Source organism: Thamnophis elegans, chromosome 1 (genome assembly GCF_009769535.1).
Source record: "Thamnophis elegans isolate rThaEle1 chromosome 1, rThaEle1.pri, whole genome shotgun sequence".
In the NCBI taxonomy this organism is placed as follows: domain Eukaryota; kingdom Metazoa; phylum Chordata; class Lepidosauria; order Squamata; family Colubridae; genus Thamnophis; species Thamnophis elegans.
The window spans coordinates 148,954,049-148,978,810 of NC_045541.1; the positions used below are offsets into that span (position 1 = coordinate 148,954,049).

Genomic DNA, 24,762 nt, shown 5'->3' on the forward strand with positions numbered 1-24,762 from the left:
TGGCTCCCCTAGATGGCTTGGTACCGTAAGAGGAGGGGCGGACATCACATTGGAGGTGGTTGTTGACTTTAGAGGCAATCCCACCGCCACCGCCACCGCCCCCTACTCCCGCGCATCCCGTTTCATCATTGGCATTCATGAAATGATGGCACCGCCATCTCCTAGAGTCGCATCGCAACGCGAGCCACCGACAATTACGAATATCAACCGGCCACAATTAAACCCCGGCTTCTTCTCCTCGTCCGCAGCGTGACGCATGCGTGTTTGCGGGAAAGCCTTCGCGTATTCCTCCCTCGCGCTTCTTTCACTTTTCCAGCCCTCCGTCCGCCCTTCGCATCCCTGCTTCTCGGAACCAGTGACATCATGGCTGTGGGCACGCGCAGAATTGTGGGCCGGGAGGGACCGCCATTTTCGGAGAGGAGAGGGGTGGGGCTAAGGCCGGTCAGTCAGATTTGGGAAGCCGGGGAGAATTTCTCTCCCGGCCGTGAGAAAACGGAGGTGTAGGGGGGCAACGGCGGTGCCGGGGTGGCCTCCGCCCCGTGATTGACAACCCGGTCTTTCCACCCGGGCGGTGAAGTCAGAGCAGGGGTGAGTATCGGCATGGGTCCCTGCCGCCTTCCTCAGCATCCTTTTCCCTTTCTTCGCCACCAAGGAAACCCGGCGGCCTGCCGCCCATCAAAAAAAATGCTGATCGCTCTTAGGACTAAGCGGCCAAGGCGGTGGCAGCTGCGGGCGCCAGCTGTAGGAAGAGCTCCGTCCGTGTGTGTCTACGTGTAGAATTGGGAGTAGATGAGAAGGAACAAAGTGTGGTGCGGCAGCACCGAAAACGAGAAGCGGGTCTTAAGTGGGAGTGGATAGGTTCATGGGTGAGATGGAAGAAGGGATGTCACAGTGGGGCGTGTTGAGCGGAGCATCTGAGAAGATGAAGACCAAAGGTGCTTTTTCCAAGAGGCAACTGGACTTTCTTGGGTTTTTTTTCCCCCTTTGAAAACATTTCGCTTCTCATCCAAGAATCTCCTTCAGCTCTGACAGGATAGCGGGAAATGGAAGGATTTATATTCTTTGCAGGCAGCTGGTCATTTTTCATCCTTTTAGTGGGTAGTTGAAGCACTTGGAGGTTTATCTGTGTCCTCAGGGTCACCTGAGTAGTGCTCCTGGTTCCTGAAGCCTGCAATTTTTTCTTCTGGAAATCAAAGCACCCCCCCCCCCCAAGAAAGTCCAGTTGCCTCCTGGAAAAGCATCTTTGGGACAACCATGACCTGGATGATTGAGAATCTCTACAGATGAGAAGATGAAGAAAAATCAGGTCTGGAAGCAGGATTGAATATTCCCAGACACAGAGGACATAGGAAGCCGATAGCAATTCTCTGTGTAAAGTGTTTTCCTTCCGTTGCCAATTTCTCATTCTACAAGAAAAGAAAAGGCTGATTTAGGTGTCTATAAATGCTGGACTGATCTCTGATGACAACAGCCATCCTTATTCTCCTGCTGATGTTGCTCTTCCGGATGAAAAAAAAAAATAGAAGCTAATTGAGGAAGGGAGATTGAAGAGGAAGGAACTAGTTTGTTAGTTGGGCATGTGTTTCTCTGCCCCTCTTCACTTCCCCCCACTTGTGCTTACTGTCCTTCCCCTGCTTTTGACAATTTTATGCTGCAATTTGGGGCCTGACAACATCCAGGAATGGGGACATCTGGTAGAATAATGAAGTATGACCCTTTAGCTATTCGGTTCTGTATAGTTATGGCCTATTTTTCTTCTACATTAAAAAATCCCTTCAGGTGGTTTTACAATTTTTGAAGTTTTTAAAAGCTTGCGTGTACCAGTCACAACTTCACATAACATAGATTTTTATGTAGATTTTTAATATATATCATTATTAATATAAAGCTATGAAAACATTGTTTTCCTGACATCTTTTTATTGGATAATTGTTTTTTAAAAAAATATTCTGTACTTTACTTTTGTTTTCTTCAATATATGGATATTTCTGGGGTTTATGTATTTGTTTGCTTTTTCCTGGAATGAGATCAGAAAATAATAGTTCTGTTTTCCATTTTTCTGTGTTTTGAGTTTATAGGCAGAGCCATCAGGGTCCCCCCCCCCTCCCAAAAGGCTTTTTATGGCTAGAAGATTTTGGATGGGAAAAATGTAATAGCTAAGCAATCTGTATGCATTATGAAGGATAATCTTGATAGGATTTCAGCTTATTTAATAATTTATAGAACTAAATTTTTAATAGCTAAAACAAAGCTGCACCTTTTGCTTTAGGCTACTGATATATGAGTTTAAAGGACTATCTGGAAGTATTATTTCCTTTTGCAATATGGAATATATTGCAAATATATTGCAATTTAGGAACGCTGTAGCATAAGTCAAACTCAACTGCCTGATACCAACATAAAGTAAAAATTAAACTCAGATTCCAATCTTGTATCTGCTTACTTGTGAGTAAACCATGTTGAATTTGGCGGATTAATATGTCTAAGTAGGCATTTATACAAATAAATTATAAATGGAATTAAGTATGTTTTTGTGAGCTAATTTTGAAACCGTATATTAAATAAATAATAAAAGTATAAATGTTTTCCAAATAAATTGAAGTAATGCAATATTATAGAAAATATATTTTTCTAAAAATGGCCAAAACAAGTCTGGTAACAATTAAAAACCGAGTTATAAGTCTTGGAATGATAAAAAACAAAAATCATGAAGAGTAAAGGTCAAACAGATTCATTAGGCAGTGTTTATAAAGCAGTAACTGTATTGTAGCAAGCAGATTGCTGACCAGGAAAAATATGAGATGATATCAGGCTTGAAGCTTGGAATAGCGTGACCCTAATGCATACCAATTTAGAGAAGTTTATATGCCAAAATTTTATGCAATCAATTTTAGGAAGTCAGGATTGAATAACATTTCTATATTATATTGCAGTAATCTATCTTCTATGCGCCTAATAATAGGATTGATATATAGAATTAGTATGGCATTTTTGAAGTTGCTAAATGAAGGTCGCATATGAAAGCATTAAAATAAAAAGATCAACTGTAAAATATTAATATTTTAACAATCACATCATACTTGTGGCTTTTTGAAAGCGGAAAGAAAATGAAATATGGTTTAGAATAAGAAGGCTAAGAAAAACTAGGTCATTCATTTTTCTAATGTTTGCAATTTCAAATTAAACATTTAAATATGTAACAAGAAAATGAAATGCCTCTATCTAACACGTTTTTAAAATGAAGATTTATAAAATGATCAGCATATAATATATAGTAGTGTATATAGTAGAAGCTTTTAAAAAAATGTTGCTTTCATTTTCTACTTAAGGAGTTCCCCATAAGGATCTAACCATATCTGCACCTACTTTTGTTTCTTATTTTATCTGTTTATTTCTCTTACTTCTGTCAGTGCCCTTGGGATGTTAGATTGTACCCTGTAATGCAGTGTCTGGCTTCTTATTGTAGGCTGAATTCCCTTTGGACATGTGGATTAGTGTAGTTACTCTTCTGGCTCCATTTCTTTGATCTGCTTCAAAGCCATGCTTTGAGATCCACATTTTAATTTTAAAAATCAGTACATACAATGTGACAACATGGTTCCTATATATTTCAGGATTATTATAATGATAAGAATGAGTAGCTCAGCACATAAGAAAATATGTATCAAAACTATCTGAAAGAGCTGTTTCCTCTCTTGAAGGGAGGAAGAAGGGAAATTGATGTTCAATTTTAGAACCTACATATCTTTTTGCTTTAGATTGTTCTTAAGAGGATGAAGTGTTTATAAGCTTGATAATATGTAGATGAATTTAAGTAATGAAATATTTTAGAAAAATTGTTACCAGTTTATTTTCCATGTTTGATTACTGTTGTGGAAATAGATGTTTGATCATAGAAAATATGGATTTCTTTAGCTGCTTTTTTTTTTAAACAACCTCAAAAATGGTTGCACAGCCAGTGATTCATTGGAAAATAATTTTTCTCTTTTGACTATTTTCAGATTATGTAATAAACATTCTAATATTTCTTGGAAAGTACTGTAAACTTGTATTATAGGTAATATAAATAAGCCGTTTTAATTAAAAAGCTGGAAAAATTATAACTAGACAAAAATTGCAGCTAAAGATTAGGATTGTAACATTTAATGCTTCTTTATAAACAGCTTCTTTTCACCCTTATAATATTTTTGTAACATTTAATACTGGCTATATAGGTAGTCCTAGACTTAAAACCACAGTAGAGCCCAAAATTTATATTCCTAAGCGAGACATTTGTTAAGTGAATTTTGCCCCATTTTATGACCTTTCTTGACACAATTGTTTAGTATCACTGCATTTAAATTAGCAACATAGTTATGAAGTGAATTTGGATTCCCGTTGACTTTGCTTATCAGAAGGTTGCAAAAGGTGATCACATGGTCCCAAGATTCTGCAACTGTTATAAATATGAGTCAGTTGCCAAGCATCTGACTTTTGATCACATGATGCTGCAATGGTCATACGTGTGAAAAATGATCATGTCAGTTTTTCAGTACTGTTGTAAGTTCAAATGGTCACTAAACAAACTGTTGTAAGTTGAGGACTTTACAAGGCTGAATTTGTTTAAGAAAATTTATATGGCTGCCCAACTCACCCTCACTCTATGCAGTTTACAAGAATAAAAACCCAATATAAAAAACAATAAAAAGCAATAATCCCTACTCCCTCTGGCAACAACAGTCAAATAAGCCATTTGATGAGCTCCATCCCATTTTGGGGTCCCCAGGCCCATTGGAAAATCAGAACGTCAGGGCCTTACAAATGAATGTCAAAGTGGGGACCAATCTTATCTCTGTAGGAATGATGTTCCACTGGGAAGGAGCCACCCTGGAGAAGGCCTTCTTCTATTAATGCTTCTGAAATACATTATAAATTGCATTGTTTTTGATCTAATCATATTTATTGCTTGACAAATTTGTTTTGGGTTTTATATAGTTGCGTGATTTAGAATAATTTCATCAGATTCAACAGGGAAAAATGCATTGATCTCCTATTTTTAGGAAGTTTGGGGAGCTGAGATGAGGAGGCATCACTTTTCGCTAACAGTGCAACCCTACCAAGCAGCCTCTCAGAAGTGAGAGAGTAGCTCTCAACTTCTAAAGATAAAGTTATTTAGAAGATTCTAAAGCTGGAGCTGTTTCCAAGAGCCTTTCTCTGATTTTAGCATGCTGTCTTTCGCATTTATTTTATTATTTGTTTTTTTAATTGGTGTTTTTTGTCTTTTTTATGGAAGCTTGCACCATATATATTTTATTTGGTTTTGTGTAAACTGCTAATAGTTTTTTTTATCGTGATGGACTGGAAGTGAGAAAAATAACTTTTTCTGTAGAAATGGAAGAGTGTACGTTGTCTGAAAAAGCTTTCAGAGTAGTCTTCTTGAAAACATTTGATTGTCCATAGACTTGTCCTTGTTCACTTTCTCTTTCATTGTGCTCATTTTCCTCTTTTACCACATCTTAATTTTTTGTTACCTTTACTTTTAGGGTAGTGGTGGCGATCCTATGGCACGTGTGCCAGAGATGGCACACAGAGCCGTCTCTGTGGGCACGCATGCCGTCGTCCCAGCTCTGTTTTGGGTCTCTACCGCGCAAGCGTGCATGCCTCCCACCAGTCAGCTGGCTTTTGGGTCTCTGCCATGCATGCGTGAGGTGCGGGCACACATGTGCCCCGCCTTGCAGTTTGGGCAGGGCATGGTTGCATGCGTGGGATGGGCACGTGCATGCGTCCACATCTTGCAATTTGGGCATGCACCATCACTGTTAGGATATAGTTCTTAGTATATTACTGAAGTTTGAATGTGGCTTCAACATAAAACCATTGCCCACTGCTACTCTAATTGTGCCCAATTTGGATTATGTTAGTGTAATTTAGACTTAGTTCTTCATGACATGATGAAGGTTTCTATACAATTTTTTTTAAATGTTCATATTTATTCAGCTATGTCTTCTCCTGTAAAATTATATTTCTCTGTGAGTTTTGTGTAGGAAGTGATAGCTGTACTCAGACTCCAGTTAACCTATTTGCCAACAGCCCCAAAGTCAATTTGAGCAATCAAGAATGTTTAGGAAAGAGAGCTTTCACAAGAATAGCTATGCTAAACTGCATAATCTGAAGTGGGCTTTCAGAAAATAACCAGAGCTATCTAATTCTGAAAGGAATCTGTAGGGATTTTCTCTTTCAATTTCATGGGAATACTGCAAATCTGACTTTATTGGGAATTACTTGATTTTGCACAAGAATTTGTTTCATGCGTAATAATCCTCAATTAAGCCTAAAGAAGCATCTCCTGCTTTGTTACTTCATTATCTCAGTTTCTTAAATAATGAGTTCATGCACAGATTATGAATCAGATTATAACTGGGAAATTAGTTTAATCTTTATTTACCAGACAGTATCTGAGATCATCATATAGAGTAAACTGGGATTACATTCAGTGCAAGAAAGTGTGATTTAAAGGGAAATTTGATTTAAAGAGGCCAGATACTCTAAGGTAAACAGTATGGAGACTTTGATCTCAGTTTAGTAGTAGTTGAATGAATTGGATGTGCACATCACTCTAAGCTATAACGTTGGGTTAGGGTTATTTTTATGAAACCAGTTATTGCAGTTTGTAAACAATTTATGGTATGTAGAGTTGGGACAACTGGGGCCCTCAGTGCTTCATGCCAAATTAAATGTAATTTTAAGGTAACATCCTGCTTTTGATTTTTAGAATAACTCAAAAGTCCTACTGTAGACTCCATCCTGAAAAAAGTTGGAAAAGGATAGTATAAAACATATTTGTTAATATCTCATAAACATGATATTTCAAAAGCATGAAATATCTACATTTCTCAATGTATGATAGTTCAGTAAGTTAATCTATTTAGAACATTAAAGCTAACTGTATAATGCTCTATAACTGTTGAAAAATAGTGATCAATACATGAATTCGCATAGTGATTTTTTTTTTTGTATCTTGCAAAAATCTACTACCTTTAATTTTTTCTTTATTGACCCCAGTTGGAACCAGCAGTCTATTGTTAAACAAAGTGGTTGCTATGTGGGAAATCATGGGACTGCTTTCTTTTTACCCATTTCCCTGTCCTGTGGAATGCTCAATTTGCTACCATAATAGCAAGCTGTAATCAATTTAACATCTTTGACATTTGTTTGCCTCCTAATGATTTTACTTCAGTTTCCCATTTCCCCCACTCTACCTCTCTTTGGAGCGCTCTCTCCAGTGATGGGATAATTAGCAGTAAGGAATTAATGTTTATAATTCATTGAAGAAGAAGTGATTGTAAGAGAGTAAGCAGATAAACAATGCACATTGGAAAGAATGCGGTGGAGCCAGCAGTCCCAACTACGCTAGGCAAACAACTACCGTATATACTCGAGTATAGGCCGACCCGAATATAAGCCGAGGCACCAAATTTTACCACAAAAAACTGGAAAAGTTATTGACTCGAGTATAAGCCTAGGGTGGGAAATGCAGCAGCTACCGGTAAATTTCAAAAATAAAAATAGATACCAATAATGTTTTTGAATATTTATTTCAAAGAAAAACAGTAAACTAGCGGTGTATTCAATGAAATACTTCACTCACCTCATGATGCTGATGTCCCGCTGTGATGATGATGTCCCGTGCAGCCGCGGGAGCGATGTCCCGCCTCCTATGACACACGGCACAGTGATTCCTATCATTGGATCACTGTACCAGAGGAGGTGGGACATCGCTATGTGGCTGCTTGCCATAACAAGGAGGAGGTGGGACATCGTTGCAGAGCGGCAGGAGGGGAGGAAGGGGAATCGTAAGACAGCCCTGCATTACATTAGAACGTGAGGAGGGGGGATGGTGCGGTGCGCGCTGCGCGGCAACTGACACAGAGGGAGGGGAAACTCACAGGGGCGCCGGGCCATTCACAAGTGTCACCCAGCGGCATGGCCCCGCCCCTTTTTCTCCTCCATTTCGGGCAAATTTTTCACTGACTCGAGTATAAGCCGAGGCGGCTTTTTTCAGCCCAAAAAGTGGGCTGAAAAACTAGGCTTATACTCGAGTATATACAGTATTCTATTCCCCTTTGGGTTTCTGCTTATTCTCTTGTAATCCCTTCCTCTCCAATCTCTCTACTCTGCAAGTGGCCGGGGGGGGGGGTGGAGACGGCATGGGACACAATGGATCAGTCAAAGGACAATGTAAATTGACTATAATGGTGATCATATGACTGAGAGACACTGAGAAGGTTATAAACATGGCCATTGTTTGTAAAGTTATTTTTTCAGCATCGTCTTAACATTGAACTGTCCCTGAATGAGTTAATTGGTAAATGAGGTTTACCTATAGTTGTCCAGGAAAAAAAGAATATAGAACTTATTGCAGAATAATACTAAGGAGATTCATAATTTCTTTGCCAATGATATACTGTGTCTAGGTATGTATTCATGTATTGATATGTACAGAAATGATGCTTTTACAAAGAATAAATTTAAAAAATGAATTGGTATTTGCAAATTTGATTTCTTATCTACTCTAAAGTAAAATACGTTTTTTAAAAAAATTGCCTTCAATGAGATGGGCAGCATACAAGTTTCATAAATAAATAAAAATATTAGATTTTTAAAGCGAAGTCCAGGCACTTTGGATCTCAGTCTTTTCATCCCAGCCAGTATGGCCAAATCATCTGGATGGTATCTGGTTTGTTAATAATACATGAAAAAAGGCAGTAGTTAAAAATAGAAAGGAAGAAAGGAAGTAATGAGAAAAGTTCTTGTCCTGAAAAATGTGGAGAATTATCAAACATAGAAGCTGTATTTAGGTCCACTCTTCTCAAGCAGTATGCTACGGTACCCTAGGGCATTGCAGCAAAATCACAGAGCACTATGGGATGTTTTACCACTTAGTAAATGGAACTGTTGGTGAACTGGGCTGTCACAATACATAGCTTCAGCATGGTGAATGATGAAAGTTTGGAAACTTCTAGCTTAGGTATTTTTAAGACTTGTCAAGGTAAACTGATTGAAGAAATAATATGTTAAAATTTCAATATTTTAAAATATTTCTAAACCTAATTGATTCTGCTGGGTTCATCTGCTGGTACCGGTACTTTCCTTGGGTCAGATTTGGGAATGACAGGCTTCATCCAGTGTTTGGTAACTTGGCATGATAGGAAGTATTGTTGGATTTTTGCTTACTAATTTATTTCATATATTTCAATATGCTGTTTAGCCAATTTATTTACTGGGTTTACAGTAAAATATAATAATAACATAGATACATGAGCAAAGCAAATAAATTATAATACAATCAGCAACAAAATTAAAATAGGTTAAGACCCAGAACTTTAAAACTTGGGAGGACAAAATCTTTTCAGAGATAAAAAGAGCTGTTTACCGAGAAAGTAAATACTATGAGAACATGGATCATATTGCATTTCTCAATACCGAATTGATAACTAATCATTTTCTAGTATGTACCAATTATGGAGGTTTATGCTAGGAGTATCAAATGGTAAAATTCTGATTTCAAAAAGTTACAATTCCATGAAAATATATGAGGTTACCTGGAATTTAGAGCATATGTTAGCTATATGGCAATTATAATTATTTTTTTCTTTATGATGTACACCAGTCTTTTTAAAAAGAAAGAACTGGACAAGAAATAGGAGTAATTTTAAACATGACTATTACTGGATTGAGAGGCAGAACAACACTGATTTCCCTATGTCTGGACTGTATTTGTATTTAATGAATAGAGTTAACTCAAATAGTTGCTGCTGATATGCTTTTCTTTTACCTGTTTTTTCCATTGAAAGGTAGAAAAAAAGAAAGGATTTCAAGCAGTATATTACTGGATGCCAAGTGCTCCATGATCATGCAGTCACCATTTGCAATTTCCTTTCTGGCTTCCTCAGAAAGTCAGTGGGGAAGCCAGCAGGGGAAACTGCAAGGTGCTTGAATAAGACTTTTCCTTCCGTGCACCCTTCCCCAGCCACTCTGCATTTGCTTAGCTTTGGCCACATGTGCACCTCCATACATCCTCTCCAACCTGCACTGCTCACATACTCTCCATGACCTACACTGAACTTCTCATGCGCACTCATGTACGTTATTTGACCTGCATAACACTTCTTGTGCATCCTCCTTGAACCTCCTGACCCACACAGTGTCTCTTGTGAGCCCTTATTTATTCTCTTCAACTCATGCCTGTCATACAGTCTCTCTGACCTGTATGTGCTTGTCATGCAACTTCCTCAACCCTCCTCCACATCCCCATACACCCTGTTCTTTCTTTCCCCCACATGTCAACAGCTATTTACCTTCTTCCCAGGTTGGGATTGACTGGTTGTGGGAAGTGGCAGGAAGTTGCCTCGCCTAATAATTGTAGCATTCAGTTAATGACAGCAACCAGAATTGTAAGGATTGCCATTGCTAAGTGACCACGTAGCAATGGAATTTCCAGTGCCAATTGCTGTCATAAGACAAGGACTACTTGTTTTATATGTCAGAGCTGCTTCTCTGCTTATGGAATTAATTGTTGAGCACTTTATATTGATATGATTATTTCTGCTTACAACTAGAATCCTATTCAATATTGCTTATACATTAATAGAATCATAAAATGTCATTTGATGCTATGTTTCCATCTTTCTGAATTTTCTAGAGAATACTGTATATTAATCACCATAAAGAGATATTACATGATTGGATCATCTTTTGGGGGCTTGTGAAATGTAGGCAGCTAGATATTATTCCGTAAAGTCTCTGTAATTCTCTACTAGGGATTGAATTCCTGAATTGTTCCCTTCATGTGTTTTAGGATATTATACATTTTATTAGCTTTAAGAGATGTACTGGTGCTCAGTGGTTGTTGGATGTGATATCTAGAAATTATCACAATACTAATATCTCATAGGATGTACATTGTATGAAAATAGATAAATTTTCCCATCCCCAAGAGGCATGAAAGTCATGTGAAGCTCCTTACATAGGGATGTGACATAAAGTAACAACAATCTCTCTGTTCTGAGTTAAGGGAAGATAAACTCTACATATATCATTGTGATCATTTCCAGAAAATGAATGCTATTGGGCATAATTATTAGTAAACAAATTGCAATATGGGTATGTGAGCTAAAACTTTAATATTCCAACAATGTATTTAGATGGTATTTAAATAATATCTCTTGGACTTATTTTTTCCTAGAATGTATGACAACATGTCCACAATGGTGTACCTAAAAGAAGACAAATTGGAAAAGCTCACTCAGGATGAGATTATTTCCAAGACTAAACAAGTGATTCAAGGCCTAGAAGCCTTGAAGAATGAGCACAACTCCATCTTACAGAGTTTACTTGAGACACTAAAATGTTTGAAGAAAGATGACGAGACCAATCTGGTGGAAGAAAAATCAAATATGATTCGAAAGTCTTTGGAAATGCTAGAATTGGGACTAAGTGAAGCTCAGGTAAATAAAATGAATGAAACTAGCCTAATTTAATCTCTTATATTCAAAATTAAGGTGGAAAATTGGTATTTTAATTCAATAAATATGATTGTATATGATCAGTGTATAACTTGACTCTGTGCTATGGATAATACTATGACTTTAGCACAAATGCTGTTTTTCAAAGTACATTACAATAATGTACTCTCTGTTTTCATCTGTCTTTAGGACAGTCTTATTTGTTCCTTGATGTCAGGCCAAAACTTTTACCATCACTAGGAGAATTTAAAAAATCAGTTGACATTCCTATGAAGGAAACTACTTTCTTTATTTTCTGATTTTATTAATTTACAATTTTATTTTGTTGTTCTAGGTTTCCCACATTGCATGTAGGTTTTATTTTTTGCCATATTTTATTTGTCACTAATCAGTAAACAGCTTTACTTATATATACTTACATATAATACAAACTCATGTTTCTAGAGTCTTGACATGTCTACTTCATACAGTAGTCTATTATTCAATAAATAAATAAAAATAATATATTATTCTTAAAGTATTTTTATTAAAGTTACCATTTTATCATAAATTATCTATTTTTAATATCCTGCTTTCTACACACTCTTGGTAAATTTCATATACACATTAATAATAAATGTCTTATAAATGTATTAGACTTTAAGGCATTTTTATTCTTAGTGTTTATGCATTGTTTCCTATGTCATGGTTTCCCAGTTTTTGTTTTGTTTTTAATGAAGACAGAGCTTTAATTTATCTCTAGTTAGCTATCTATCGTTTGTCTGTTTATCTAATCAATGTCCATTTTCTCATTGCTTTACAAAATGTTTAACTGCTAGAATCCTGAATCAAACAAATTTTGGTGCATTCTAGGTGATGATGGCTTTGTCAAATCATCTAAATGCTGTAGAATCAGAGAAGCAGAAATTACGTGCCCAAGTTCGTAGGCTATGTCAAGAAAACCAGTGGCTAAGAGATGAACTCGCTAATACCCAGCAGAAATTACAAAAAAGTGAACAGTCTGTGGCTCAGCTGGAAGAAGAAAAGAAACACCTTGAATTCATGAATCAGTTAAAAAAATATGATGATGATATATCACCTTCAGTAAGTAACTTCAAATAAATTACATGATTTCCTTTAAATTCCTTTCCGTCACTGAATGTTACTCTGAAAATATTTAGAAATTTTAAAGCAGATTTGATTTCTTTAATATCTGTAAATATGGACAAAGACTGTTTAATCTTTGTACATGTTGTCGTGCATACATATTGAATTCCATAAAATGTGTAATTTTGTAATATTTTTGTAATGCAGCCTCCTTTGAGTCCAGCATTTACTTGGCTTTGAGTTGGAAGCCAAAGGTCAAATATATGGGACAGGCCAGGAATTAAAGCAGTACATTTATATCTTTAAAACCAGTTAATTCCTACTTTCCCAAATGCACCTTCTAATCTAAGTATGCTATAAGTGCTATACATTTTATTGATTTGATTTGATTTTTATCTCACCATAATCTAACAACTCTTGGTAGTTACATTTTCACAATAAAAAGAAAAAAAAGGAATTAAAACACTAAAGGAGAACATTTGAAGTTCAGGGATGAAATGACAGGTCCTTGTTCTCTCTGAGCTTGCTTGTTTTCTTGCAGATGTTTCATTATCCAAACCATGGTATGTAACATCATCAGTGCTAGTAAGGAGTGCTGTTTGCTGTCAGTTTATATTCTGGTGTCTTGCCTGTCTCTGTGGGTGAGGGTGACTTAGAGATTCTTTGGTTGGTCTGTTTACTGATGGCTTACTTGATGATCTGATGTTAACCTTGGAGTTAATCTATGCTGATCTGAGTGCTGATTAATCAGTAATCAGCACAGATCAGCATAGATTAACTCCAAGGTTAATTTCAGACCAACAATCAAGTAAGCAATACCCCAATCAAGAAACTGCCAAAGAGCCATCAGCCCAACCAAAGAATCTCTAAAACCACCCCCATCCGCACAGATAGGCAAATCATCAGAATATAAACTGACAGCAAACAGCACTCCTTACCAGCACTGATGTTGTTACCTAGTTAGGGCAATTAAACATCTGCAGGAAAACAAACAAGCTCAGAAAAGCAAGGACCACTCAGAATTAAAACAATGTACAAACCAAAGTAAAAAAGAAAGTATATTTTAATTCAGCAATTTTAATAGTCTGAATATTCGGGATACATTTTAGGAGGACAAAGACGCAGATTCTGCCAAAGAGCCATTGGATGATTTATTCCCCAATGATGAAGATGACCAAGGACCAGGAAGTAAGTTATAGTTGTAATTAATTTTACCAGACTTACCAGACTACACCCTGAATTTGTTTTCATTTCTGACACCCAGTCTTGTCTTAGTAACCCTCCACCCAAAATTTGAAATTGGGGAGAAATTTTGGTTCCCCCCACCCCCCAGTTAAGTTGACTAACAATTACTAGTGAATGGGTCCCTAACCTTTTTCCTTTCATGAGCTGAACTACATTTTTCTAAAAATCAGGTAATTTGAAGAGAAAAGTGGTATGAAAGTACTTTTAACTTTGTTTACAGAACTCGTCCAAAAAGATGTATTCTCAAACATTAGCATGTCATATTATTAAGTGTAATAGGTATACAATATTTTATAGGTAAAAGATTAGTGTATATGCTACTAATGAAGGCCGGTTCAATGACATTAATGGTTTGTTTGTTTGTTTATAATGAGGTATTGTTAGTTTCAGTCAAGGCTACTTTAAATGATATACAAAATCAACAATTCCAGCTATTGCCATATTAAAATCATATACAGTAAAATATAAAATGATGGGTGAAATTGTATAGTATATCTGCATTAAGAAATGTATAGCTGTCAAGTCCCAAAGTCCTTCTAGAACATTCATGTTTTTATGAGCTTCCAGGAGATTGGAAACTAACCTTGCCTCAGAATTTAATGGACTTATTCTGATTATTTTGTTTCCAGTTCAACAGCCACATAGCAGTGCAGCAGCAGCTGCCCAACAAGGTGGTTATGAGATTCCAGCAAGATTAAGGACCCTTCATAATCTTGTCATTCAGTATGCTTCCCAAGGTAGATATGAGGTTGCCGTACCACTTTGTAAGCAAGCTCTTGAAGACCTTGAAAAAACTTCAGGCCATGATCACCCTGATGTTGCCACTATGTTGAACATACTTGCATTAGTATACAGGTTAGTAAGGTTAAGAATATAGTTTAAAAATATTGTGTGTTTATAATGTACTGGTGCTGCAGTGCAATGTTTTATTTGTAAGACAGTTAAAAACATCTAATACCCCAAGCCCAAATGCTAACAGAAAAGGCCAGGTTTTTATTCTTTTACAAAATGTTATGTGTGGGTAAATTGGTCTAAAGAGGTAGGGCCACCATGTTTCCTCTCCAAGCTCCAAATGAAAGGAGATTTGGAATGTCTGCTTGTGGACTGAATCAACAAGACTGGCAAATTTGTTTGGAGGAAATGGTTATGTAGGTTACCTCAATCAAAACTAGATTAGAGATCCATTCTAGAACTTTAAGAAAGCCAAACCATAATTAGGTTGATAACTAAGTAATCAATTCAGAATGGCAGTTTTATTCACAGGATTTCATTTTATAGTGTCACAGAAATCTGTGGCAGAAATCTGAACCCAGAGGCCTGTCACTAGGAAGATGTTCATATATGCAAACAGAATAGCTATCTACAGTGTCATTAAACACAGCAATCTTATACAGTGTCAACCTATCTGAGACTAAGCCTCATTAAAATGAATAGGATTAGACACAGACTCTGCTATAATTAACATATTGTCTCTTCAAACCCAGAAAAAGATTAGCTACGTATATTATTGCCACCTCATCTTTTGCTATGCCCAGACTGCTCATCTCTTTGATAGTTAGCCAGTAACATTAGTTGATAGATAGTGATCCTTATTGTCATTCTCCAGGCATCTGAACTAGAAAGTCCAATTTATTGTGTTAAAGTAATTTAGCCTAGGGGTGCTTGCGCTGTCTGGGCTCTGGTGTGACAGAGTCTGACATGTTCTCCCTTAAGATGTGTTCTTTTAACTGAACAGCTGAAAAAAGATGTCTTCCCACTCCTCAGTAGCCTGCAAAATGTGTCCCCTCCCCCACCACTAAATGAGCTATTTAACGTAGAAGCTAGAATTTTACAAGTCTTATTAGCTCTACTATTCCAGGCACATTAATGTTACTTTTTTTAAAAAAATCCTCTTATTTTTATAGGTTTCCACAAGGCTAAGTAGTATATAGTTTTAATTCAGCTATGTCTGGTAGTTAAACCCAAGAACTGGATTCACTTTTATTTTAGTTTTATCTTCACCAATGCTTATGGTGGTTCCACAAAATCCTATTGTAAAGGTTCATTGCTAGCTTCACAAACAGCTACATGCAATATTTTGAAGTGTTGAATACTTATATAATATTTATAGAAAGCATTTATAAACTAGTGTATGTTAATGATTTCTTTCAATGTAGAGACCAGAATAAATACAAAGATGCAGCAAATTTACTGAATGATGCCCTGGCCATTCGTGAAAAGACCCTAGGAAAAGATCATCCTGCGGTCTGTATATAGAGCAGATTTTTGTTTTTCCCATCACAAATTATTTTATTTAAAATTAATTTTAATGTTGAATTTGAAAGGAATGTTTTAAAGTTTATTATTAAACATAATTGAAGTTAGAGGACCTTCAATTGTTTTGAATTTGTAATAACTGAATACAAATCTTTTAGCTCTATTTATTTAAATTATTTTATTCATCCATGCATCAAGTGTACAGTATATTCCTCTACTGAAACAGTTGTCTATAATTGTATTTCTTGAATAAACAGTTCAAAAAACTGAATTGTTTACATTTGAAGTATACTAAAATACAAGTATGTGACCTATTTATCTTAAAAATTATTTCAGCAGGTGTAATAGTTGATCTAGTGTTTGGTTTTTCTTGCAGGTTGCAGCAACTTTAAATAATCTTGCTGTACTTTATGGGAAAAGAGGAAAATACAAGGAAGCTGAACCTTTGTGTAAGAGAGCTTTGGAAATCAGAGAAAAGGTAACATTTATTTAGTTTTGTGTGATATACAAAAAAACCCTCCTAAAATAATAACAACAACTTGCCACATACTTTTAGCAAACAACACAATAATTACAAATGAAGCCAGTAAAATTAGTTTAGAATTCAATAAAGAAATATTACTGTGAATCAGAACATCATTACATTTAAAATATTGCCCTCAGCTATATTTGTTGAAGATACCTTACAGTTATAATATTGGCAGTACAGGTAGTCCCCACTTATGATTGAAATGGAGCTGCCCATTATGTTGTAAATTATGACAGTTATAAAGCAGGTCATTCACATGATTGACCAGATTTTGCAACCTTTTTTGTGATGGTTGTTAAGTGAACACTGTGACCACTGGGATTATCAAGTGAACCAACTGTTTGTTATGGTCTGGTTTGGCGAAACAAATATTTTAATGTTCTATAATAACTTGCAGAAATGCTAGTTTTTGGCAAAAATATCATAAAATATGATTATGTGACTACAGGATTCTGCAAACTGCCATGTAGGCCGGTTCCCAAGTGCTTAAAATGTGACTGTGAGGGGGCGGCTGTTGGAACTTTAGAATTGGGTTGTAAGTATCCTGGAGGATACTCTGGAGAGGTCTGTCGGAATTTAAAAGTTGCTAAGCAACCAGTTTTAAATTGAGGACTACCCTAGATGCCTGCAGGCTAAAGAAGAAAACTATGCATGCAGTTAGGAGGTTTTTTGTTATAAATATTTGGTATAATATGAATATATTGCAATTTGTTATTATAGAACATCAAAACATTTTCAATAGGACAAGGATGGTTGTTAATAAAGAATATTGTATAAACCTTTTTGCAAGTAGTTTAATAAGATAACCTACATACCCCTCCCCCCCAAAAAACCCCACCCAACAGTGAAACTATTAGCACATGCTGCAGGGGGAAAAAGAGTCAAAACATTATTTTTTTAAAAAATAGTTATTACATTAATGTCTTAAGCATATTTATCGTAGGATTTTTTTTTTCATTCTAAGGGAAACTTCTAATTTAAAAAGAAAAAGATTGAGGAGTATTCCCACTTTGCTAGCTAAAATCTGAGAGCATGAGAGCAAAAAGGGATTCTGAAGAAAGCAGTAAGAGTACCTACCATGATGGAAGCTGGGAAGTTGGGCAACAGGGGACAGAGATAATAGGGGACAAAGATAATTTCCTGCAGAGTTTTTTTCTATCAACATTATGGAATAAAGAAGTTAATGAAGTTGGAAGGTATAAATAAATGAGAAGGAAGTCTGAAGAAATAATATGAGATTATATAACCAGGGAATTTCAATGCTTTATATGTGTGTGTGGTAGATTTAAATTAATATAATTGGCATATCACAACAATTTAATTTCCCAGCCTTTTGTTTACTGAAAATACACTAGATTAAATCCTTCAGAGACTGCAGGTAGTCTTTGACTTACAACAGTTCATTTGGTAACTGTTTAAAGTTACAACAGCACTGAAAAAAGTGACTTATGACCATTTTTCACACTTACAACCGTTGCAGCATTCCCATTGACATATGATCAAAATTCAGACACTTGGCAACTGACTCTTATTTATGATGGTTGCAGTAGCCTGGGATCACGTAATTACCTTTTGTAACCTTCTGACAAGCAAAGTCAATGGGGAAACCATACTCACTGAACAACTACCTTAACAACTGCAGTGATTCACGTAACAACTGTGGCAAGAAAGGTTGTAAAATGGGGCAAAATTCATTTAACTGTTTCACTTAGCAACAGAATATTTGCTAAGTGAAACTGTGGTCATAAAGTCAAGGACTACGTATAGTTTTTTACTCTTTATGTATTCTACTGAAGATAGTATTTTTCAAACAACCCATAATTGTGCTAGAAAATTTGCTTTGGCCTTCCAATATATTTTTGCAAATAGAATCAATGGAGGAATCATTCATGGTACTTTCTTTTCCCATCCAAAATATCAGCCTTACCACCATGTAGCCCAGAAGGGAAACATGACCATAATTGTACTTTATTATAAAGCTACATTAATAGAACCTTGCAAATCTGAAAGTACAAAACTGCCGTTTCCTTTACAAACCGAGAAACTAGGGAGGGTCCTTATGAGCCTTTTGCTCCACCCACTATCCAGCTGCGAGTGGTGCCCTCTCTTATTTGATTATTCCCACACATCATTTCTTCTCTCCATCTCCAAAGGTCTTTTCCACATGCCATCATACAAAACTTCCAAGTAAAGGCACTGCTTATTAGACCTTTCCACACTTGTTTAACTGTAAGCAATTCTATAATGTTATATCTGAAAACCTTAAAGCATTTTAAACCGAAAATCATGAACCAGAATATCTTCTTAAAATCTGCATTGCATGTAAATAAATCCTCCTAATGCTGATTGATAAATTATGGGCTTGGGATATAATTAAATGGTTAATTTGAGAAACATAAAATTTATTGTAATACATTCATTATAAGGATATCAGTACTAGAGAAGTAAATGTGATAGCAGTAATTCAATCAACCATTAATTGATAAAAAATGAATACTAATACGTTCGCTGTCGAAAGAGTAGATAAAGATTATCTCCACACCTCAATGAAATAGATATTAGCTGTATCTGAGAAAGAAAAGAATTAATGTGGAATTCCTCTTTATTTCTAGGTGCTGGGAAAAGACCATCCAGATGTTGCCAAACAGTTAAATAATCTGGCATTACTATGTCAGAACCAGGGCAAATATGAAGAAGTAGAATACTACTATCAGCGGGCACTTGAGATCTACCAAACAAAACTGGGGCCAGATGATCCAAATGTAGCAAAAACAAAGAATAATTTGGTATGTTTGTATAATAGAATAAAAAGCAGAGAAACAAACCATTGAGGTTCTCATTTGCTGAAAATGTGCAACTGTGATCTTAGCTGCTGGCTTGTCCTACAAATGCTTACACAAGTGCTAATACTGATATTTAAATTTAAAACATGCTAAAGTAATGGTTTCTCTCTTCAGGCATCCTGCTATTTGAAACAAGGGAAATTTAAGCAAGCAGAAACTTTGTACAAAGAGATTCTTACTCGTGCCCATGAAAGAGAATTTGGCTCCGTGGATGGTAAATGTTTGTATTATGAAGAAATGTTAGACATGGATATTATTTTCCAAACAATATGATGCATGCTTGCTATATTTTTAAAAATAATACAATTTTTAGAAATTCTTATATTAAGAATTCGTTCTATATTAGTTCTATATTTATTTCTATATTCGTTCTGCAGATCTGACCATAGGTATTTTTTCAAGTAATATATATTTCAAATTGTACTTGAGGTATGCCCAACCCCAACCCCCCATTTTAAATTGAGCAGAATTCACTCTGTGTGTGTTTGTGTGTGTGTGTGTGTGTGTGTGTGTACACATTAGAAGCTCTGTCATGGTTGAATGCATTGAGGAATCTGATAAGAAAATACCATAGGTCTAAAATGATGACTCAGCGGGTCATGGGTTATTTCAGTACATAATAAATAAGGGATGGGAGAGGCATTTTTAAAAGCAAAACATTCAAATTACATCGGTTACAATTATCTGTCTGTTTTTAGGTCTCTTTTCATAAGTAATAGAATTCTGCCCAGTGTAGTGAAATACAGTACTAATAAAAATAAGACAGCTGAGTGTTGTTTCACACAAGAAATACAGATTGTATATAGTAATTTCAGTGTAGTGGCTTCATTGCATTAAATCGGTTATGTTAACAAGATGCATACGCTGTCAGAAATACTGTGATCAATGAAAAACTTTGTAATGCTTTAGCAGACAGCTGTGTTCTCTGAACATGCTATTTGAAGGCTGGTTGAGATCAAAGCTACTTTAAATAGAACAACTTGGAGTTATAGGTTCTTTTTTTCACAATGTCTAGGAAGGTAGATGCATTTTGACACAATGGGATGAGATAACTTTCTGTGGCATTCACCTTATTTAAAATAAAATAGAATTGGGTAATCTTTACTACAATAGAAGTAAGAGCTACTAGTTAACACTGATCAACATGTTTTAGAAACTAGCATAGTCTAGGATAGATATCACTATATAGTTATAAAATGTTTTCTTAACCATTATTCTGGAATTTGCAATTTTATTTCACAATTCAATATTTTACTCTTACATAGATGAAAACAAACCGATTTGGATGCACGCTGAGGAGAGAGAAGAATGCAAGGTAAGGAATTAAAGAACAGAAATGATTTTATAAATAAATATGTTGTTGTTAATTTATATTTCACTTTTCTGCTTCTTAATATATTGTTCTCACTTTAGGGAAAACAAAAAGATGGCATGACATTTGGTGAATATGGAGGCTGGTACAAAGCTTGCAAAGTTGACAGGTAGGTATACTTTCCCCAAATTATTTGTGGTGTTTGGCTGTTGGTAGTGCTATGAATGCTGAAATGTAAAGGAATCATAATCACTGTTCCCTTAAGGTGCGCGGCTGCGCAGCCGCGCACGTTGCAAGAAACCCCCGCGCAGCAGTTTCTAACTGCCACGCAGAGATTTCTACCAAAGCAAACATGGGGAAGTCCTTTGCAGGCGGCTAGAACTGGCCGCCCGCAAAGGACCTCCCCAGACTTGTTTTGATGAGCCGCCCGTGGCAGTGGTGCCTCTCCCTCCACGCGGAGCACCTGAGCTGACCCCTGCGTTATCCCTCCCCCTTCCTCCTCTGCCGTGCTTTTGAGGAGCCATGAAGCCGCAGGAGCTAGTAGGAAAGCGGCAGAGGTGGAGGCGGCGGCAGGGGTAATCCAGAGCCCAGCTGAGGTGCTCCGAGCGGAGTGGGAGGCACCACTGCCGCTGCCATGGGTGGGGGTGGCAGCGGGAGCTTTGCCGGCTTCACTGGCAAAGAAGGAGAAGAAGCAAGAGGACTGGCGGCTTTGCAATGCAATCCCCTGGTCCCGCCGGCCGCGGATTTGATTCGGCGTAAGCGGGGGCCGAACACATGCTGCGCCGACTTTGCGCCGCGTCTTTGCTGTGAGGCGGAGTAATTCAACACCCCCCCCCCAAAGAACGTATGTGTGTATGTGTTTGTGTGATTCTGCTTGATGAGATGGTGGTAGAAAAAGTATACAAATTGCGAATTGGATCAAAATTGGTGGCCAAAGGAGTGGAGGGAAGAAAGGAAGGAAGGAAGGAAGGAAGGAAGGAAGGCAGGCCTGCTCCCTGTGAAAAAAACTGAAGATGGAACAGTGAATGAATAAGGAAGCAATGTAAGAAAGAAATATAAAAAGCTCAATATGCCAAAACACTTATTTTAGTCTTCATTTAATTACTTTTATTGTAGTCTGATGTAACATCTTTTTAAAGTTAACATTAGTTAGAAAAGATAGGGTACAAAACTTAAATAATAAAAAAATTGTACATTCATTTTGAAAAATAAATGCAATACTTGATTAATTTCATATCTTTATTTAAAATAGTTTTGGCATGGCATATGATTTTATTGACTCAGTTGGAAATGATGTGGATGTTGTATCTGATTCTGAGGTATATATATTCTTAAGTAACATAACATATAGCATATTGTCCAAACTTGCTAGACTATTTAATTGATCTTACTACTTTAAAGGGGGAGAGTTTCATGATAAATTATTTTATTACATTTATGTTGCATTTATATATTATATTTATTACATTTATATTCCACATTATATATTTGTATTGTTATTTTAGTGTTTATTGTCAATTTTGATAGATATATTGATATATCAATACTGATTTTAATCATACTAAATAACAATTACTGCTATTATTTATCAGCATTAAATATTTACAGTTTTTAATATTGAGTTAGTCATATTTTAGAATAATAGGATTATCTTTTAATAGGATAATTGGCAAAATCTAATTCAAATGTGATGGGTTGCATTCCAAGGAATGTGAGAGGACAGGTTGCCTGCAAAATGCCAGGACCCCGGCTGTTGGTGCCATGTCTCTCTCTAGCCAGTCTAACAATGTAAAAGCTGAGCAGAGAGCCTTTTTTCCCCAGTGTGACCAGAAAAGTATAGTGTTTGAGCGGCACATTTTCATGCCTGGCATTCATCAGATTGAAACCTCGCTCGCAAACGGCGCTTGATGCTTGGAATGTTGCGCAAATGTCCAGCAGACGTGACAGCAGTTCAAACTGTTGCTCTCTTAGGTGCTCAGGCATGAAACTGTGCAGCTCAAACACTATACTTTTCCGCTCACACTGAAAAAAAATTAGAGAGAACATTGATCATAATACCTTTTGTTCCCACTGGGCCAGGCTCTTTTTGGAGTGTAGGGGAGTTTGACAGCTTTGGGCAGTAAGTTCTTAAAATCAGAAGCATTTGAGGTGTTTCCAGTGTTCTGGATTTAAAAAAAAGGCTGTTCCATCTGTAATATTTTCTGTAGAATATCTCAAAGTCTTTTCAGTTCAAAAACCATAAAACCATTCACCAGAACAGTATGGTTGAGAGAAAAAACTTAAACATTCTCAAGAACATTCCTGAGTTGCTTGAATACACTGTCTTGCAAAGCCCTCTGCGGTCAGTAGCTACAGACTGTTACTCTGCCAAGGGTGCAGCTAATGGATTTACTATAGTGATTAAAATCATTTTGTGGCCTAAAGTGGCTATGCTAGAGACAGCACCATAACCACTGTGCCTTGAGAGAAGGCGCGCCAAAGGGAGTAGCACTTTGTATATGTGTGTTATTATTGCTCTTGCTCTTTGTTTCTAATAATTCCTATTTTTAATATTGATGTGGCATTGAACTTGCAAAATGTTATTAAGAGGTGGTTTTACTTCTTTATTGGAATAAAAATGTTCACACTTGCTGTAAGGGACAAGTAGCAAAGAATGATAAATCAAATGTAGAGTATTATCAGATATTTTAATGCAGTTTTTCTTCTTTAAAAAAAAACTGAACAAAGGTAATAAAGGGAAATTGATAATATAGTTTGTATGTTTTAAAGCTTCTGCTTTAGAACTATAAAATGGAGTAAAATAACTATGATAACAATTGGTGCCTTTTGCAAGTATGTTATGCAAAAATCACTTGCAATACGAAACCTGATTACTGCATCAACATTTCCATAACGAGCTTCAGTGCTCTTAGAAAATAAATGCCCATTAATTTATTAATACATACTGTCGTTGTGGTGCAGTGGTTAGAATGCAGTACTTCAGGTTACTTCTGGTGACTCCCAGCTGCCAGCAATTTGGCAGTTCGAGTCCCACAGGCTCAAGGTTGACTCAGCCTTCCATTCTTCCAAGGTTGGTAAACTGAGGACCCAGATTGTTGGGGGCAATATGCTGATTCTGTAAACCGCTTAATGAGGACTGTAAAGCGAGGAAATGGTATATAAGTCTGACTGCTATTGCTAATTAGGCTTAAGATGAGCATTGGCTTTTAATCTTCCAGTGCAGCTTTAAACAGGATTGTTGCAAGCTTGGGTTGTTGTGGACTGCTGTCAGAAATAATTTCAATTTTTAATTAACAGTCCAACAGTTACAACTACTTTAAAGAATCTTGGAGCACTTTACAGACGCCAAGGAAAGTTTGAAGCTGCTGAAACACTAGAAGAGGCAGCGATGAGGTCCCGTAAACAGGCAAGTATTATAACACTAAAAGGTTCTTCAAAATAGTTAAAGTGTTTAAATGTTTGTTATTACATCATCATTATTTTAGAGCAGAACAAATGTAAATTTAGGAACAGTGGATGATATGTATTCCTTTAATACATGAAACACTAAAGAAAACCTGCCATAAACAGGCCAAACCAACAAGTTCGAGGATATCTTTGCAGCAAAATGCACCACTGACTACATCAGGAAATAACAATTCCAAGCGCTCTTGAAAGTCATTGATCCCAAGTCTGTTCCCAGTACAAGAACCCACTGCTAGCATCTTTGACAAACAGCCATTCAGTATCTGTCTAAGCACCTCTGTTTAATCAGTGACGCACAATATCACAGTTTGCATACATCGGAGCTTAGCAGGCTGACTTACTTGACTTAAGTCTTTAGCGTCGTTACGGCATCGCCAATCCCTTTGCTGTAGAGTCGCATGCATCCCGGAACGGGATCCATGATTCTAGGCTAAATACTACTTGAGCTCGCCGGGCCCAAGAGTCGACAGAGCCTCTTCTGTTGGAAACGGTGGGCACCTCGAGAAGGCAGGGGTTGTCTTG

At 36.6% G+C, this 24,762-nt stretch overlaps 1 protein-coding gene across 3 annotated transcripts in view; it reads left to right on the forward strand.

Moving 5' to 3' along the window:
* Nucleotides 1–425: 425 nt before the first annotated feature.
* Nucleotides 426–24,762, forward strand: part of KLC1 (kinesin light chain 1) — a 42,608-nt gene continuing 18,271 nt past the window's right edge. For all 3 annotated transcript variants that reach the window (XM_032234830.1, XM_032234839.1, XM_032234848.1), the window contains exons 1-12: nucleotides 426–588; nucleotides 11,225–11,486; nucleotides 12,357–12,587; nucleotides 13,700–13,778; nucleotides 14,465–14,690; nucleotides 15,992–16,079; nucleotides 16,468–16,569; nucleotides 19,233–19,406; nucleotides 19,578–19,677; nucleotides 20,729–20,778; nucleotides 20,877–20,944; nucleotides 24,073–24,181. In XM_032234830.1, the coding sequence (XP_032090721.1) occupies nucleotides 11,226–11,486; nucleotides 12,357–12,587; nucleotides 13,700–13,778; nucleotides 14,465–14,690; nucleotides 15,992–16,079; nucleotides 16,468–16,569; nucleotides 19,233–19,406; nucleotides 19,578–19,677; nucleotides 20,729–20,778; nucleotides 20,877–20,944; nucleotides 24,073–24,181 (1,488 nt within the window). In that variant the 5' untranslated portion in view covers nucleotides 426–588; nucleotide 11,225. The remainder of the gene's footprint in view (nucleotides 589–11,224; nucleotides 11,487–12,356; nucleotides 12,588–13,699; nucleotides 13,779–14,464; nucleotides 14,691–15,991; nucleotides 16,080–16,467; nucleotides 16,570–19,232; nucleotides 19,407–19,577; nucleotides 19,678–20,728; nucleotides 20,779–20,876; nucleotides 20,945–24,072; nucleotides 24,182–24,762) is intronic.